Raw genomic sequence first — 15,423 nt, forward strand, 5'->3', positions numbered from 1 at the left:
ATCTGTGGCTGGAGAGGGATCAGGGGCGCTGTGAGTGGCAAATATAAGTGGGGATTTTTCGAGTGACAGGTGAGATTCTGACAGATTCAAAGTTGCTGAGAGGTCCACCGTACTGGGCACCGTGTGTACCTCTGCGTGGACTGACACTGGCAGGGGTAATTCTGCAGGACGTTGCGGAGTTACCGCGGTGGCCAGTAGGCCCATAGAAGAACGTCTCGCTATGGCCAGGTCCTGGGAGACTCGACGATTCAATAAAATAATACCCTGCTCAATGGCATCGTTGGCCTTAGTTATAAATTGGTCTATCGGACCGATGACCTCGGCCGCGGCCAGGGCCTGCTTTTTAACAGTGTTTCTAGTGTTTCGAGGAGACATGCTGTACGTAATTTAATGGCTCACTACTGTTGGTGGAATTAAGAGAAGCAAGGTCAGGGATATAAGTTATTATACTGTAACAGTAACAATAAATAGGAGGGGAATAGAAAAAACCAACCAGAAATAAAGTGGCCCAGTCCAGTCTTGCACAGGCTTGAACGGGCTTAAACGGGCCCGCCCTTTGCCCGGGCTTCGTCCCGCGCTGCGGGAGGGACTGAACTAGTTTTTATGTTGTGCTGTGATAAGGGGGCGTGGCCGCCGGGGGAAGAGGCACCAGCTGTGAAAGCTAGAGGTTGCTGGTCCTCGCAGTCCCCTGGTGTGGTCGGCAGTAGTTTATTTTCTCCTTGGTCCAGCGCACGCTGGGAGCATGCAGAGTTACCGCCGAATGCGGAACTGCTCCCACCAGCAGCGCGACCTGACAGAAGAGCCCCTGTGGTCTGTGGATCCCTCCGTGGGCGATGAGCAGCTTTCCTCGTGTTAAAATCCGGGAAGAGAGAGCAAGTGAGCGGCACCCGCAGAGCGGGTGTCGCGAAAGGTAAATAGTCGGTGATGAGGGGGCGTGGCCGCCGGGGGAAGAGGCACCAGCTGTGAAAGCTAGAGGCTTCTGGTCCTCGCAGTCCCCCGGTGTGGTCGGCAGTAGTTTATTTTCTCCTTGGTCCAGCGCACGCTGGGAGCATGCAGAGTTACCGCCGAATGCGGAACTGCTCCCACCAGCAGCGCGACCTGACAGAAGAGCCCCTGTGGTCTGTGGATCCCTCCGTGGGCGATGAGCAGCTTTCCTCGTGTTAAAATCCGGGAAGAGAGAGCAAGTGAGCGGCACCCGCGGAGCGGGTGTCGCGAAAGGTAAATAGTCGGTGATGAGGGGGCGTGGCCGCCGGGGGAAGAGGCACCAGCTGTGAAAGCTAGAGGCTGCTGGTCCTCGCAGTCCCCCGGTGTGGTCGGCAGTAGTTTATTTTCTCCTTGGTCCAGCGCACGCTGGGAGCATGCAGAGTTACCGCCGAATGCGGAACTGCTCCCACCAGCAGCGCGACCTGACAGAAGAGCCCCTGTGGTCTGTGGATCCCTCCGTGGGCGATGAGCAGCTTTCCTCGTGTTAAAATCCGGGAAGAGAGAGCAAGTGAGCGGCAAGGAAACTGTAGTCCTGATGATGACCGTGTAACTCAACAGTGGTCGAAACGCCGTCGACGCTTATGTGGCCAAAAATTATCGGAGGACACATTAACTTTGTACATGTTGTTCATTTACTCTAACGTGTATTTTTTCGTTTACCACCCGTCTGGTTTGTGATATGTATTGTGTATGTGTATACCAGCACTTTTGTCTTGAGCATTATTATCTTAATCTTTTTATAATATGAAATAAATTTGTAGTACATTTTTCCAGAAATTGTCTCTTTGCATATGAGTTTTCTTTCTTTCTCTTTTCCTTGTCATATTGCTGTTTAATTGTTTTTTGCTTGATTTATGTGTGGATATTGTACTTTTAAGCAAACTGCTTCTTGAACCTTTGTTAGGAATATATACTGACTGCCCCTGGTTCAGGTGTGTTGGGCTGCCCCTGCTGTAGGTAATGACAGGGCAAACTACCGACCTCCGTACTCAAGTCTGTGAGCCAAGTCACTGACGAGCACACTGGGAAAATGGAAATCGTGAACTCTGCACTACACTAAAACTGTATGACGTCACATCTGAATGGTCGTGGGCAGGTTACTCAGAGTGAGTCTGGCAGCTGGGAGCGGAGGGAGAGAGGCTGACAGCAATGAGAAGTTGGTGTTGTCGAAAAGGAGATTACTGGGCCCCTAATATTAGGAAACAAGTCGTATGACAATTTGCTGCAGAATTAATCCATTCTCAAAGTTCTAAGTTGAGCTCGAGGCCTCTGTCCTACAAGCAGAAAACCGCATGGTGACTGGAAACGTAGCACAGCAGGCCTGAGGATTAGACATTGTATAAAATGACGCTTTCAAAGTGAAGTGCGGTTCGCCAGTATCATCGGTAACTTTTTTTTTAAACACAAGTGGTTTCAATGAGTGGAAAGTGAAGCGAGACACAGGCAGGAGACGAACTGAAGAACAAATGCCTCCAAGTGACACATTTTCTGCGTACAACGCTCCTGCAGGCACACGTTATGCATCATGTGAATGTTTAGGAAATATTGTCAATTTCCCTCAAAGCAGAAAATCGGTGAATTTCGACTGCAAAATTAAAATTTCGCCCAGAGCTATCCAGTTTATGACACTTCGGATCAAACTAATAGGAAAGGAGTTTGCCTGCTCGTGATTTTGTCTTAATCTGTAAACGTTGGTGGCAATAGATACAAATTGATAGATTATTCTAACTAAAGGAATGAAAGAGACAGTCGCAGTGCTGTAGAAAGAATGGAAGATTATAAATGGAGAGGGAGAGAGCGGAGAAGAAAAGGGGAGGTGAATTAGTGCGAGCACCAGGAGAACAACAGACGCCCTTACCCAACAACATTTTATTTAAAAAGTACAGGTTTCATTTCATGGTTGTCCCAGTGCATTCCAATTAAAAGCTACCGGTTGACCCCAATATCATTGACACATGAGCCTTTCAAACATGACTCTCTGTCTGCACTGGGCGGCCGGCAGGGCTGGGGAAAAGAAAGTCCCATGTCAGGCTCTGCATGTGTTTTTCACCTGACACCAGACGCCGCCGCCCCAGCCCCACCGGCCTCTGAGGACGAGGAGGGGTTGAGGGCCTCGCCCGGCCCAGCAAGCTGTACTGGGGCCGGAGAGAGCAGCTGGAGCCCGAGGCCCCCCGGGGGCGGCCGAGGCACGAGCTGCCACTTTTATTAATGAGATGCGTGACGTCAATGGGACGCAGCGTGAGGGGAGCCCTCGGTGGGATCAGCGTCTGCAGGCCGCGGGTGGGAGGGAAGATCCGGCCTGGAGTCCGCGGAGCGGAGGGGAGGGCTGCCGGAGCTGAGAGTGGAGGGGCGCTGCTGAGGAGAGGGGGCAGGGGGAGAGAGGTCCATGATGCACCGAGGCAGGGAGAGGGGTCACCAGGGGGGAGACAGAGGTGGCATACCTGATTTATTTATATGAAGGTATATCTGTCAATGCCTCAAGTGACGCATTCTTCACTCCACGCTCATAACAATGGTTATACATCGCATATTAAGCTTTGCACATCTGTATATGTGGTTACAATTTTCCATGTGCATTTGATGTTACACAAATATTTAATGCTTCTGTGAGTAAAGTAACTGTAAGGCTGTAAAATCTTTTTTTTTCTCATGTCACTTTTGCTGTACTCTAGTGATAAACTTGAATTTGACCTTTGAGCTGTGCTAATAAATGTGTCTGTGTGTTTATAAGTACAGTTGCTCACAATAACATGTAATATACATATATATATATATATATATATATATATATATATATATATATATATATATATATAATGTGCCTCATTTTTAAAGGGAGAGAACAGACCGTCCCTCAGTAACAAAGGGTGGGCGGGCATTACCTCCTTTAGTATGACAGAGAAAGGGGCAGCCTCAGTTGCCAAGGGAGATCTGACCACTTCCGGTATACAGGCAGACAAGGAGTGTGCCTCATTCAACAGAGGAGAACAGGCGCTGCCTCATTTGTGAAGGCATAGAAGAGGGTGTGCCTCATCAACTGAGGGGGACACATTACACCTTATTTGGGAAGGCATAGAAGAGTGCGCACCTCATTAACTGAGGGGGGACACATTACACCTCATTTGTGAAGGCATAGAAGAGGGTGTACCTCATTAAAGAAGGGAGAGCAGGTTATACCTCATGTATGAAGACTGAAAGGAAGGTGTACCTCATTTATGAAAGTAAAGAAGGGTGTTTATCTCACTTGCTAAATCAAACATTAGCTTTCAACTCCTTTACCAAGTGAGAAGCAAGGCTACCTCACATGCAAAGGCCATGAAGGTTTCTGCCTCTCAGTGCCCCACAGAGAGCAGGTTTTACCCTATTTACAAGGCAAATATTGGCAAAAGGATACCTCATATCAAAGAAGAGAAGACTTATCCCTGTTTACATGGGCAGAGAAGTAGTTAAGCCCCGTTACTGAGGTACTGAAGAGATCTTACTACAATACCACGGAGGGTAAGGGGATTTCAGTCACTTATTCAAGCAGGAAGTGTCTTTCAGCACAATTAGAAAAGTCAGAGCAAGGTATTATTAGCTCATTCACAAGGCAGAGAAAGGAAGGCACCTCCGCAGACAGAAACACCTGAGCAGAGGGTTTCAGGTTCCAAACGAGTTAAAATGTCGCTGCACTCCCATGTCCTATGGCACGTTAAATTAGGCTCCGTCTTACGGACAGTGCCTCACTCGCCCCAGCAGAGAATGGGGTTTAATTAATGCATATATCTGCACTCATATGTGGCAGCAGGTTGTTCTTGAGAACAAGCAGAAGAGTTTCGACCAGATGTAGGGTCTTACATCGTGGATATGTGGGAACTCTCTAGGTTTGGGTGGGATCCAGTAAAGGATGCTGTGCGTTCTTGGAGGTGGACATTTGTTGTAGCGGGCGAGCAGGGTCTAAAGACAAGAGCCTGGAACCACTGAAGTTGGGTGTCTGTTCCCTAAATTCATGTTAGCCCCTCTCGACACAGCCCGATAGACCTCATTAGGACTCCATCCTTCCAGGCTCCGCTCGGCCCGTAGACCCTCACATTCCAAGCATCATCACGTTCTTACAGCATTCCCGTCGTTTCAAAACCCTGCGGTATGGCTCGGATGAGCAAGTATGCACCAAGTGTCAAGGGGTATAGATTGGACAAATACATTCAAAAATTCTTTTGATAGTGTAGTAGTGGAGGGCACTGTGGCACGCCAGTGGAGATTTGGGAGTCCAGCGATAATTAAGAATCTACGATATTGCCTGGTTGCTTCGCTTCTACCACCGGAGAAGGACAAAGACCCAACCCCTTAGTGTACAGTGTGGGTGGACCACCACACAAAATTATCTCCATTTTATTGGGAATCAACTGTGAATGGTTTATGTCCGTTGAGTGTTTAATGGCTTGAAGATATTAAGGAAAATCTGTGTTTTCCGAGAGCGCTTCCTTGTTAAAGAGTCTGGTATCATTTACGTAGTAAAGAAACCTAACCTCAGACTTTGTAGAAGTTTAATCAGTCTGGTCATTTAGGATTTAAGAAGGTGATGGAAAAGCCAGACTTTGTGGAAGTTTAATCAATTGAGCCATATAGGATTTAAGGAAGTGGAGAAAAAGCACAGCTCTGAGGTCTCAAAGGGCATCGAAGAAAGGAGAAATTGTAAATACCTGATTTCTTTTCAATAAAAGGGAATCCACTCATTTCAGAAGATATCTCGTTAGCCCCCTGATGTCAGGTCTATAGAGGTTGAGCGCTCAATGGCGTCAAACACCACCAATCGACAGAGAAATATCTGTGGCCAAACTCACCAACATCGACGACGTACACTCATGTCCACAGTAGTGGCCAAGATGACTGACGGATCTGTCTGGGATTGTCGCAGGGAACTCCGTTCATTGACAAAACTTATAAGAAATTTTACAAGATATTACAAGTTCAAACCTGGCATATTGTTGGGCAGGTCTACTTGCTGGGGCTGATTTTTTTTTAAAGAAAGCAGATATGCATTGCCTCAATTCAAGACGCTAACGACTATCCCCGACTCCAAAGATGTTGAATAATCTTTGACGGTAACAAGACTCTTTCTTTAAAGGTTCCGGCATGCACACATCCTTTGGGGGATTCTGTAAAATTACTTCTTTTGAGTTTGCGCAATGATTGTCTTAGAAATGGTTTACATTTCTCCATACCATGAAATTGTATATGAAAGGGACCTCTGTTCCCTTGTGGTCTGTCTCAAGAGTCATGTTTTTACCTCCATGTATATAGCATTATTTTTCCTGTGAAACATTGGGTGAATTCCTCACAACTCCACTGTCGACGCGCTACTCCTTTCCCTAGAAGCAGAGCTGAGCTCTATAAAAGTTGGCTAAAATTCTTTTTGTATTTGTTTTGTCCATTCTGGTAAAACAGTACAATCTGTTTTGATTATTTGTTATTTTTATGCACATGCTATTGTGCTTGATACTTAATTTTAATCTCAACTTCCTCTCTAGATGGCAGTTCCTTTTTTAACCCCTTCGACGCTTGTGACGGAACGGTTCCGTCACGAGCGTCGGTTGGGCTGTGCTGGTGACGGAACCGTTCCGTCACGACCACGCCCGTTTTGGAATCTTCAGCACAGCGCGAAAATTCGCGCCGCGCTGAAGCGGTTAACCCCTCAACCAAGAAGATAAACTATTTTTTGGTTTTAGTCTGCCATGTAAATTGATCTACGGGAACATTTTCACAGACAGCATGTAATTCAGTCACACCAAAAATTATTTAAGTATTCAATTGGCCTCTATTTCTCATTAAATGCCGTCTATAGTTTTCCTGTGAGTAACACCCGCCATTATGATTTAGACCCGCAAGGAGGAGAGTGACTGGTATCAGGCGGGTTAGAGAGGTATAATGCCAAGGTGGCATGAAGATGGCATGAGAAGAGGAGACGTTGCTACTACTCTGTCTACAGAACACCAGATTGGATGCATGACCTGCTGTGTGGGCGGGGCATTCATCTATCCTTAGTACAGATAGGCCCGGTAGCAACTTATTTGGCTATTTAAATGGTCCATCTAGTGAATGATGTCACAATAGGGTTTACAACCTAACCAATCAAACAAAAAGACGTTCTGGAACCCCCATTGTTAGTGATTGCTGATGAAGCAGGATTGGGTAAGAGGACACGCTATATACATTCACTGGATGGCCGCTTTAAGACCAAACCAATCGATCCGCAGATTAAAATTCCATAAATCTAATCCGCCAGCCCACAAGCGGAGCTGAAAAATGCATGATATTACCAACGTTTATTTGATTGCAATAATAATAAGTACTTAATGTCCGTCAATCTTACCTGGTGCTTTAAAGGAACTAATGATATGCAAATCCATAAGACATTTATAATTGTATTTTTTTCTTTTTTCTCCCTCTCTCGCTTGTTTCTTGCTTTACTAGTGTATGTAAAAAAGTTTTTTCTTCATTGTTGATGCATGAATTTTCATTAAAAAAATGAATATCCATCAATACGAACAAAGCGCAGAGGTAAAAACTGCGTTTACATTATAATAGTTTGTACTAAAAAAAATCCCATCCTTTGCGGTGTCATAGTAGTGGGCAAACAGGCCAACGTTTTCAATGCCGAGGTGTAGACACCTGGAAGCCCTGAAGCAACCAGGGTCTCACCGCCTCTGGGTGTAACCTGTGAGGGGTTCCTTGTGCCCACGGCAACATGACGTACTGGCATGCACAGGACTGTATGCATTAAGACAGCCCCATCGCCACAGTGTGTTACCTCCTCTGCTTTGTGCATGCTTTTCAAGGCAGCCATGTTCACATTCTAAGCAACAGCATAAACAACACAGACGTTTACTGCACCAGGTCAAAAGGAAGACCAGTATAGAAGGAATCAGAGACCCCAGTTGCATTTAAAAGGAGATTCTTTCTGGCGTTTCATATAGAAACAGGACGGTGCTGCATTAAGGCCACTGCACACAGCTGCCTAATGGCGTTACCACAAATGGCCACATGAGGGAGCTAAATACCAACAAATGACCTTACTAAGGCCTTGTTACTAGCAGAAATACACCTCCAGAATAGAAAAATGTAATTTTGCTGTTGGGTCCAAATGTCAAAATTGCCGTATAAATAACCTTTTCAAAATAAAGTATTCTCCTCAGAACACGTCTCCTAGCGAGGCCCCTTTGCCACCACTTACAGAGTATATTCCATCACTCAACAATACCTCACCATCTCCTCATCTTGCCGGACGTTACCCAGCATGACTATTCTCAATAAAAAATAGGAAACGCAACCACACACGATGCTAAAAGGCCACCTTGTCTCTGGGCAAGATGTACCCCATACTGGTAAAGGGCACCGCGAGTATGAAAGTGTCATAGGATCATACCAACATAACATTCTGTATCTTTTCTTACAACTGTCCTTGGAGAGTTGTGTGTATGCACAACTAGGCATGACTTTACAAGAAGTGGTACACTGTAAACATGACTTTATTCTAAGAAAGAGTAACCCACGGAGTCTGTATAATATCCTCCCATATTTTTGAAGTTTGAGAAAACTAGGCGCAAACAGAGCCCCCGGTTAACATGACAACTTCTTCATGATTTGGCAAAACCCTATACCCGGGTCCAGTGTGAGTGCAGTGTGTAGAAGCTTGTGAGAGAAAACCTACAATTAAACTGAGCAGTATGCTTGCACCATCACAATGCTTCCCTAATGGATAACAGATACAAATGCCCAAATTATTCTCAAATGCCTCTCTTGCTCCGCTCAAATGAGCACAATTATGGATATGCGAATGGGCGGAAATGTAAACACAACGCCTTATATGGGAAAAAACTCTACTGCACATATCAAACTATTAGTTGCTCATTCTGCGGCTGGTTTATTATTCTGATGCCTTGCGTCTGTTTCCCAACCACCCTATATTGTGACCCAGAGACGTGTAGTTTTTGGTCTAAGGTTTTTCCCATTCTCTGCATTATATTCTTTTCTCGTTTCACTCACCTGAGAGGTTGGGCTTGCACATCGCAGGTGTATTGCTGCTGGTCTGTCGTCTATAAAAAGAAAAATGAGTGAGAAATATCAGTGTCGGGGACATACCTCGTGATGTCACTGACGGACAGCTTTTAGAACCCATCCGATCGCCATTAACGCTGACAAACATTCATGGATGTAACAGAAAAACAGTGGTTCCCCTGCAGTAGTTAATGTAACTCATTTAGTCTTTTCATTATCAACATTTGAAAAAAGTGATTAATGGGATTCATTTAATTGTGGTAACATTATTTCTGATCACAATGCATATATTGTCACAAAAAGTTTGTTCATGAGTTTATATCCTTGATTCACATAGAAACCTTTCAATGGCGTTTCAACCCTGAATTACTTGACGGGCCATCATCAGGGCGGTTAATTTCGAATATCTGAGGGGTTCTACAGGGTGGACCTGAGAAGTCCTATTGAAAAGTAACAAGAACAATGAGAGTATGGGGCTCATCCATGGTGCAAGAGGCCAGGGAATGGAAGAAATCTCAGTAGGACAGCCTGCCGGTGGAGGAGTACGCATGCAGAGTGTCACACACGGCAGGAAAACCAAGAAAGAGCAACAAATGCAACAAATTGGAAAAAAAGAAGGCCCAATAGTTAAGGTGTAGGAATTGTGCTCAGGGCTTGTCATATTGAAGAAAACACCATCATTGAAAGAATGTGGGGGTGCAGGACAGTGGAACACCGGTCTCTGTCAATCCTGCAGTGAATAATGATTTTATTGGTCAATCCTGAAATGCTCCTGACAATGTTCTATGTGAGACAAGGATATAAGATCATATAATGTCTTACTGTGACATCTTTGTTTTCACACACATCCCCAAAATGTCTGTATAACAAGGCGTGATCTACTTCTGGGCATCAAGCAATATTTTCGATTGTTTTCTTGTGAATTATCTATTTAAAGTACTATGCTAAACATATCTTTTTCTACATGAGAATTTGAGACTGTTGTTATCGATATGGACATCATATTGAAATGTATTCAATTATTTGTATTGATCAAATGTGGATCATAAAAAGACAAAGGGCACACTTTGAGTTTTGTGGACATTTTACTCAGTCAATACTGCCATATTTAGGATGTCTTTGACTTTAATACGCTTTATGGAAGTTGGGATATTCAAAATGTTTTCGATTTAGTACCCTGTTAGCTAAACGTCTAAAAAGGACAGAAATTAGTTCATTTGAATACTCCAGCCAGTGTTTTCCTGCTGCTTCATCGCGTCAGGTTCCTTCTTGACTTCCTGTGGGATTACCCTTAGCTCCGTCTTTAAGAAGATTCATCCCGTGTCTAGCCGACGGGTATGGGACTGTATCCGAACTGTCTCATGATCCTTCATAGACTTTGCGTCTGAATGTACCTTATTCGGCCCTCACCTAACGGTCTTTTAAACTCACGAGTCTCTTCAGATCATGATGCGTACATGAGCTGGCCTGTCAGCTAAGAGGTTGACGATTAGCTAAGGGCTGGACTTAGATCTTGGCAGACGGGTTACTCCGTCACAATGACACCTACGGGATTAATATTTCTGCAGATAGGATATCCATCACCGTTGTGGTGGCGAAACCCGCCCGTCAAGATCTAAATCATGCCGCAAGTCTTCAAGCATGTATTGACCCTCACAGGCTCAACACAGGAATGATCAAGAGGCGTCGACCTTCTGGCTGAAGGAGTAAAAGAAGAAAAAGCCAGACTGATCTCCACCCGCAACTCTATCGACCTTACTAACACAGATTTAGGTTGCTCCTGTAAGATATAGGGGCATTTTTAATTGTACCTGGTGGTAAACCAGTGTTTAATTTGTAAATAAATAAGTGCCAGAGCTCTCGTTAGGAGACTTATGCAGCTTGCACCACACACTGCCACTGCCGTGCTGCAAGTGATAGTAACAACACAACTAGGAACTATAACAAATGCTTGGGGGGCAGATAATAGTCCTTTTTAATGTGTATTGAATTAATAATTGACTGTTTTCTTGGTTATCTGAGACAGCCCCACCTTGTGGCAGACTGTCACAAGCACTGGTATTGACAATTAAGTGCTGGTGCCGAGCACCGGAAACCACCGGATCAAATTAAGCATTGTGGTAAAGCAGATTGACACCTTTACCAGTGAAGTAACATCACAACAGACCACTAATGTGACCCATCAAATGGCCAGCAAACGTGACCCTCTTCTCTCCATCCACATGGATTTGGATTTATCACTTACTTGTTTGTCACTCTGTCTTGTAGATGGGTCAGCATTGCAAAGTTGCTCCGTACAGTGCGCAAACTCGCCAGGACCTAGAGAAAAGCAGAGCAGAAGCTTGAGCGTAGCGGGTTCAGCCATAAAGAACTCAACATCTTATGATGAAAAGAAGCATGAAGGTGGCATGAAGACGATGGGTTTAAACAAAAAAGAAGTCCTAGTAATTTGTTGCTCAGGAATACATTTTAGGCTTGAGTCAATAGCTTTAACCATTGTCATGTCCACATCTTACAGAGATTAGAACCACAATGGATGGTTGAGGTCATTGGACTTACTTTTCGCCTCGGACTTTGACCCAGAGCATGAGAAAGGCAAAACAGTGAGAAAGATGGAGGAACAGAAATAAAGCGAAAGTGTGACAAAGAGGTGAAAAGACCCTGAAACAGTGAGATAAGGAGACAGGAACTGAAAGGTGGAGAAGAAAGAGGCCTAAGTTGGAATCAAGACTCTGTAGCTGTGATATTCTGCAGGGTGGACTCTTAAAAAAAACTTTAAACTCCAGCACATTTGTGTGTACAGTTTAAGCACTGGTGACACATACCTGTGCAAAAGGTGTCACAATCATGTCTTCTCCGTGTCTGCAAAGAAAAAATTCTCATTAGTTGACAATGTTTGCAGAAATCCAGATGTGCTTCCCCTCTGACAATAATGCATAATGATTTCAAAATTTTGAGATGTTCACGTGTGAAAATTCCCCCTCCAGCAGTCCCTGGTTCAGCCTTCTCTTAACCCCTTCGCTGCGGCGGCAATTCCTCCGCAGCGCTAGGGGGGCGGGGGGGCCGAGCAGCGCTCGCATGCTCGTGACGGAGCCGCTCCGCCACGGGCCGCGGTTGAGCTGTGCTCGTGACGGAGCGGTTCCGTCATGGCCCCGCCCGCTCAATAGAACGCGCAGGCGCGAAATCAGCGCCGCGCAGGCGCGGCGGCAGGGCCATGACGGAACCGCTCCGTCATGAGAACAGCTCAGCCGGTGCTCATGACGGTGCGGCTCCGTCATGAGCATGGGAGGGGTTAAAAGCCTGTTGGGTGGTGGATTGGTCGGCTGGGTAGGCTGTTAGATAATTGAATGATAGTTGCTCACCCTGCCTCTAGAGGGCATCCTTCAGTCAAGGCTGATGTTAATTCATTTCATCTAACTGGGCCTAGAAGCCATGATGCCATTTCAAGAAACCAAAGATTAAGACAACTATACAAATAGTCTTTGATGTTCAAAGGGACCTGCCGGCCGCGGTCCAATGCAAAAACCAACCAAATGGAGAAAGTTGCTTTTCTTCGGGAAGTAGAACCCATCACATTTGGAAACTTCACTCCCCTCCATTCTTTGTTCACACAGACACCTTCTCTAAAAAGGAATACACCTGAGAATTGTGTTTCTGATTTCAGTGTTTTAGTTGCTCTTCTACCACATCCACAAAGTTTAAATGACAACCTGGACTTGTATTGATTCTTCAATAATGACTATCAACATATTGTCAAGGTGAGTAGGAGTGAAGTTAAGAACAGAAAATCTATACTTCTCCAGATATTATCACATTGACACATTAACACATTGACACATCGGTAGCTGATATGCTGAAGCGGATGCTGCTCGACATTTGCGACCTCGATACTGTGACATTCAACCGTACGGGACTCGACTCGTTAGGTGCTTGCGACATTAGATGTTTGAAATAACAAGGAATTTACACTATTGACATAACTGAATGAGCAAGGCACGGAATGAACACAGAAGGCATAAGAGTGAGTGACCATGGAAACATCTGTATGAGTAAGATGTTGGTGTGAACTATGTAATACAGTTCTCGATACAATTCCATCGAGATTCCTACATTGAAAAACCGCTCCCTTTTCATGATATTCACATACATTTATCATTTCCAGACAGCAAGTCAGGTGCCCGAGTCCTCATCCAGGCATTTTAATAAACATTTTGAATAAAAAATGATGAAACAAACAGATGAGTTAAAAAAGTGAAATAGACCAGCAAGTGAACACAATATTTATAAGCAGCCAGAAACTCAGCATAACACAGAGAGCTCTAAGTCAGTTGTATCTTTTTCACAAATTAGATCAATAGAGTGGGACCAACCACAAGTTAGATAAATTGTTGTTATCAGACATCACCCTCAACTTGCACGATGCCACAAGTACAACTGCTACCACTTCTACTCGAATGTGGTCCTAAGCTACTTCTGGCTTCATCGGTCACTCACTGACCATGCGTCAACGTGCTGAACTCAGGCACGCGCGGAAACTGTGACGTAAGAGCAACGCAGTACGGCCTAGAAAAAGATGGACAACTTACAGTTCACTGGCGATGGAGGAGTTTCGAGACATTGCTTTGGGTGACATGTCGTAGTCACTGTCGGAGCGATAGAGGAAGGACTCTCGCCGTTGGCTGTGTGGGAAGTTTCCTTGGAGGATGAGAGCGGAGCCCGGGCTAGCCTGGGGGTCCAGGGGGCTTCTCCCCGTTGACAGGCCATTTTCCACATCAAAGCTGGAATGGAATAAGAAGAAAAGGTTAGAAACATGTAGCAAGAATATGAACAGATACTCTTTTTACTATTTAGAATTTTTGAACTATGTTTTATTTAAAAAGAAAAAGAAAACAGAAGTTTAAGGTAAATTCCCCTTTGGCCCTGGCAGGAAATTTTAAGATACCGGCAAAATGGTGGCAAGATGGGAATACTTTTCATTTAATGTTCATCTAATGTTTGTCTGTTAACCTCATAATTATTGTTATAAAGCGCTCTGATACCTACGGGTTTGGCCAGCACTAGATACAACTCTTAAATAAATACATCCTTATAAGCTTCAGAGGACATGGAGTGGGTTAGGGCACCTAGAAAATGGGAAAGGTTGTGACAATATAACTGGGTCCAAATAGCAAAGATGAAAAACTAGAGCAATAAAAAAATTCATAAAAACCATATAATCTACTGCGTGAGACTTAGCGACGTTCTAGTACTATGCCGAATGTTTCAATTACCATGAACCTCTTAGCAGAAAGGTGTTTCTTAACATGAGATCAATGATCAAATATAGGACAAAACCCAGTTAAAATCCAAGAAGTTATTTTTACCAACAGTTACTGATATTCTGGTAATGGTTACAAAAGTAGTCGATTGAACGAGAGTCCACTGTCATCTATAAACCCAATGAAACTGCCGAAGGATGAGATTCCGTAGAGGTTTTGCATCCTACATATTTATGGAGAAGGTAGGGTCCATTATGAAGCCACTGAGGTACCGCAGTCCATCAACACGTAGAGAAAAATGTAAAGCGACCAAAAATTATGACCTCGTTGAAATCTACAAAGCCATTGAAAGAGTCACTGAATTCTACCACATCATTGAGACTGCTGAATAGTAACAATTCTCATTAGCATTAAAACTGCCATCGAGTGAGAAGTCGCTAAATCTACCACCTCATTGAGGCTTCTGATGAAGAATACTTCACTGAAATCTACAACGTCACCTGGATGGCCAACGAACGAGACACCACTGAAATAAATCGCATCACTTAACGTGCCATTGAGTATGACTACAGTGAAACTATACCATCGAAACTGCCGATGAGCGAGACTGCTTTGAAATTTACCACCACACAGAGAATTTGACGAGTAAAACTTCATTAAAACCTGGGATGTGGGAGGTGGTGAATGAGGGAGACTTTGGTGAAATGTACCACTTCATTGAGGCTACCGATGAGTAACTCTTCACTTCATTGTACAACGCCACAAAGATGGCCAATGAGTGAACGATCACTGGAGACCACCAAGCCATCTAAGGTGCTAATGAGTGAAAGAAAGTTCGCTGAAATTGACCGCACCGTTGAAATTGCTAAGGGGTGAGACCTCAATTATCTACCACGTCATCGAGGCTGGGAATGAATCTGAACTCACTGAAATTTACCACGCTACGGAAACTGGCAAAGTGTGAGATATGATTGAAATCTACCAAGTCACCAAGGAAGCCAACTGTGAGACATCACCGAAATCCATTAATCCACCAAAGCAAAGATGAGTACGACTACAATGAAGTCCACTACACCGCCAAGGTGTGAGACGTCATTGAAATTTAACACGGCATCGAGTCTGCAAAAGATTAAGACTTTGCGGG

General features: G+C 44.6%; 1 protein-coding gene across 5 annotated transcripts in view; it reads right to left on the bottom strand.

Moving 5' to 3' along the window:
- PDE4C (phosphodiesterase 4C) overlaps positions 1-15,423 on the bottom strand; it is a 1,034,448-nt gene that overhangs the window by 104,332 nt on the left and 914,693 nt on the right. For all 5 annotated transcript variants that reach the window (XM_086946998.1, XM_086946997.1, XM_086946999.1 and 2 more), the window contains 4 exons: positions 13,608-13,799; positions 11,847-11,883; positions 11,267-11,340; positions 9,010-9,059 (listed from right to left, as the gene is read on the bottom strand). In XM_086946998.1, coding sequence (XP_086803124.1) covers positions 9,010-9,059; positions 11,267-11,340; positions 11,847-11,883; positions 13,608-13,799 — 353 coding nt within the window. The remainder of the gene's footprint in view (positions 1-9,009; positions 9,060-11,266; positions 11,341-11,846; positions 11,884-13,607; positions 13,800-15,423) is intronic.

The sequence above is a fragment of the Lissotriton vulgaris genome, chromosome 12, assembly GCF_964263255.1.
Source record: "Lissotriton vulgaris chromosome 12, aLisVul1.2, whole genome shotgun sequence".
NCBI classification, from domain to species: domain Eukaryota; kingdom Metazoa; phylum Chordata; class Amphibia; order Caudata; family Salamandridae; genus Lissotriton; species Lissotriton vulgaris.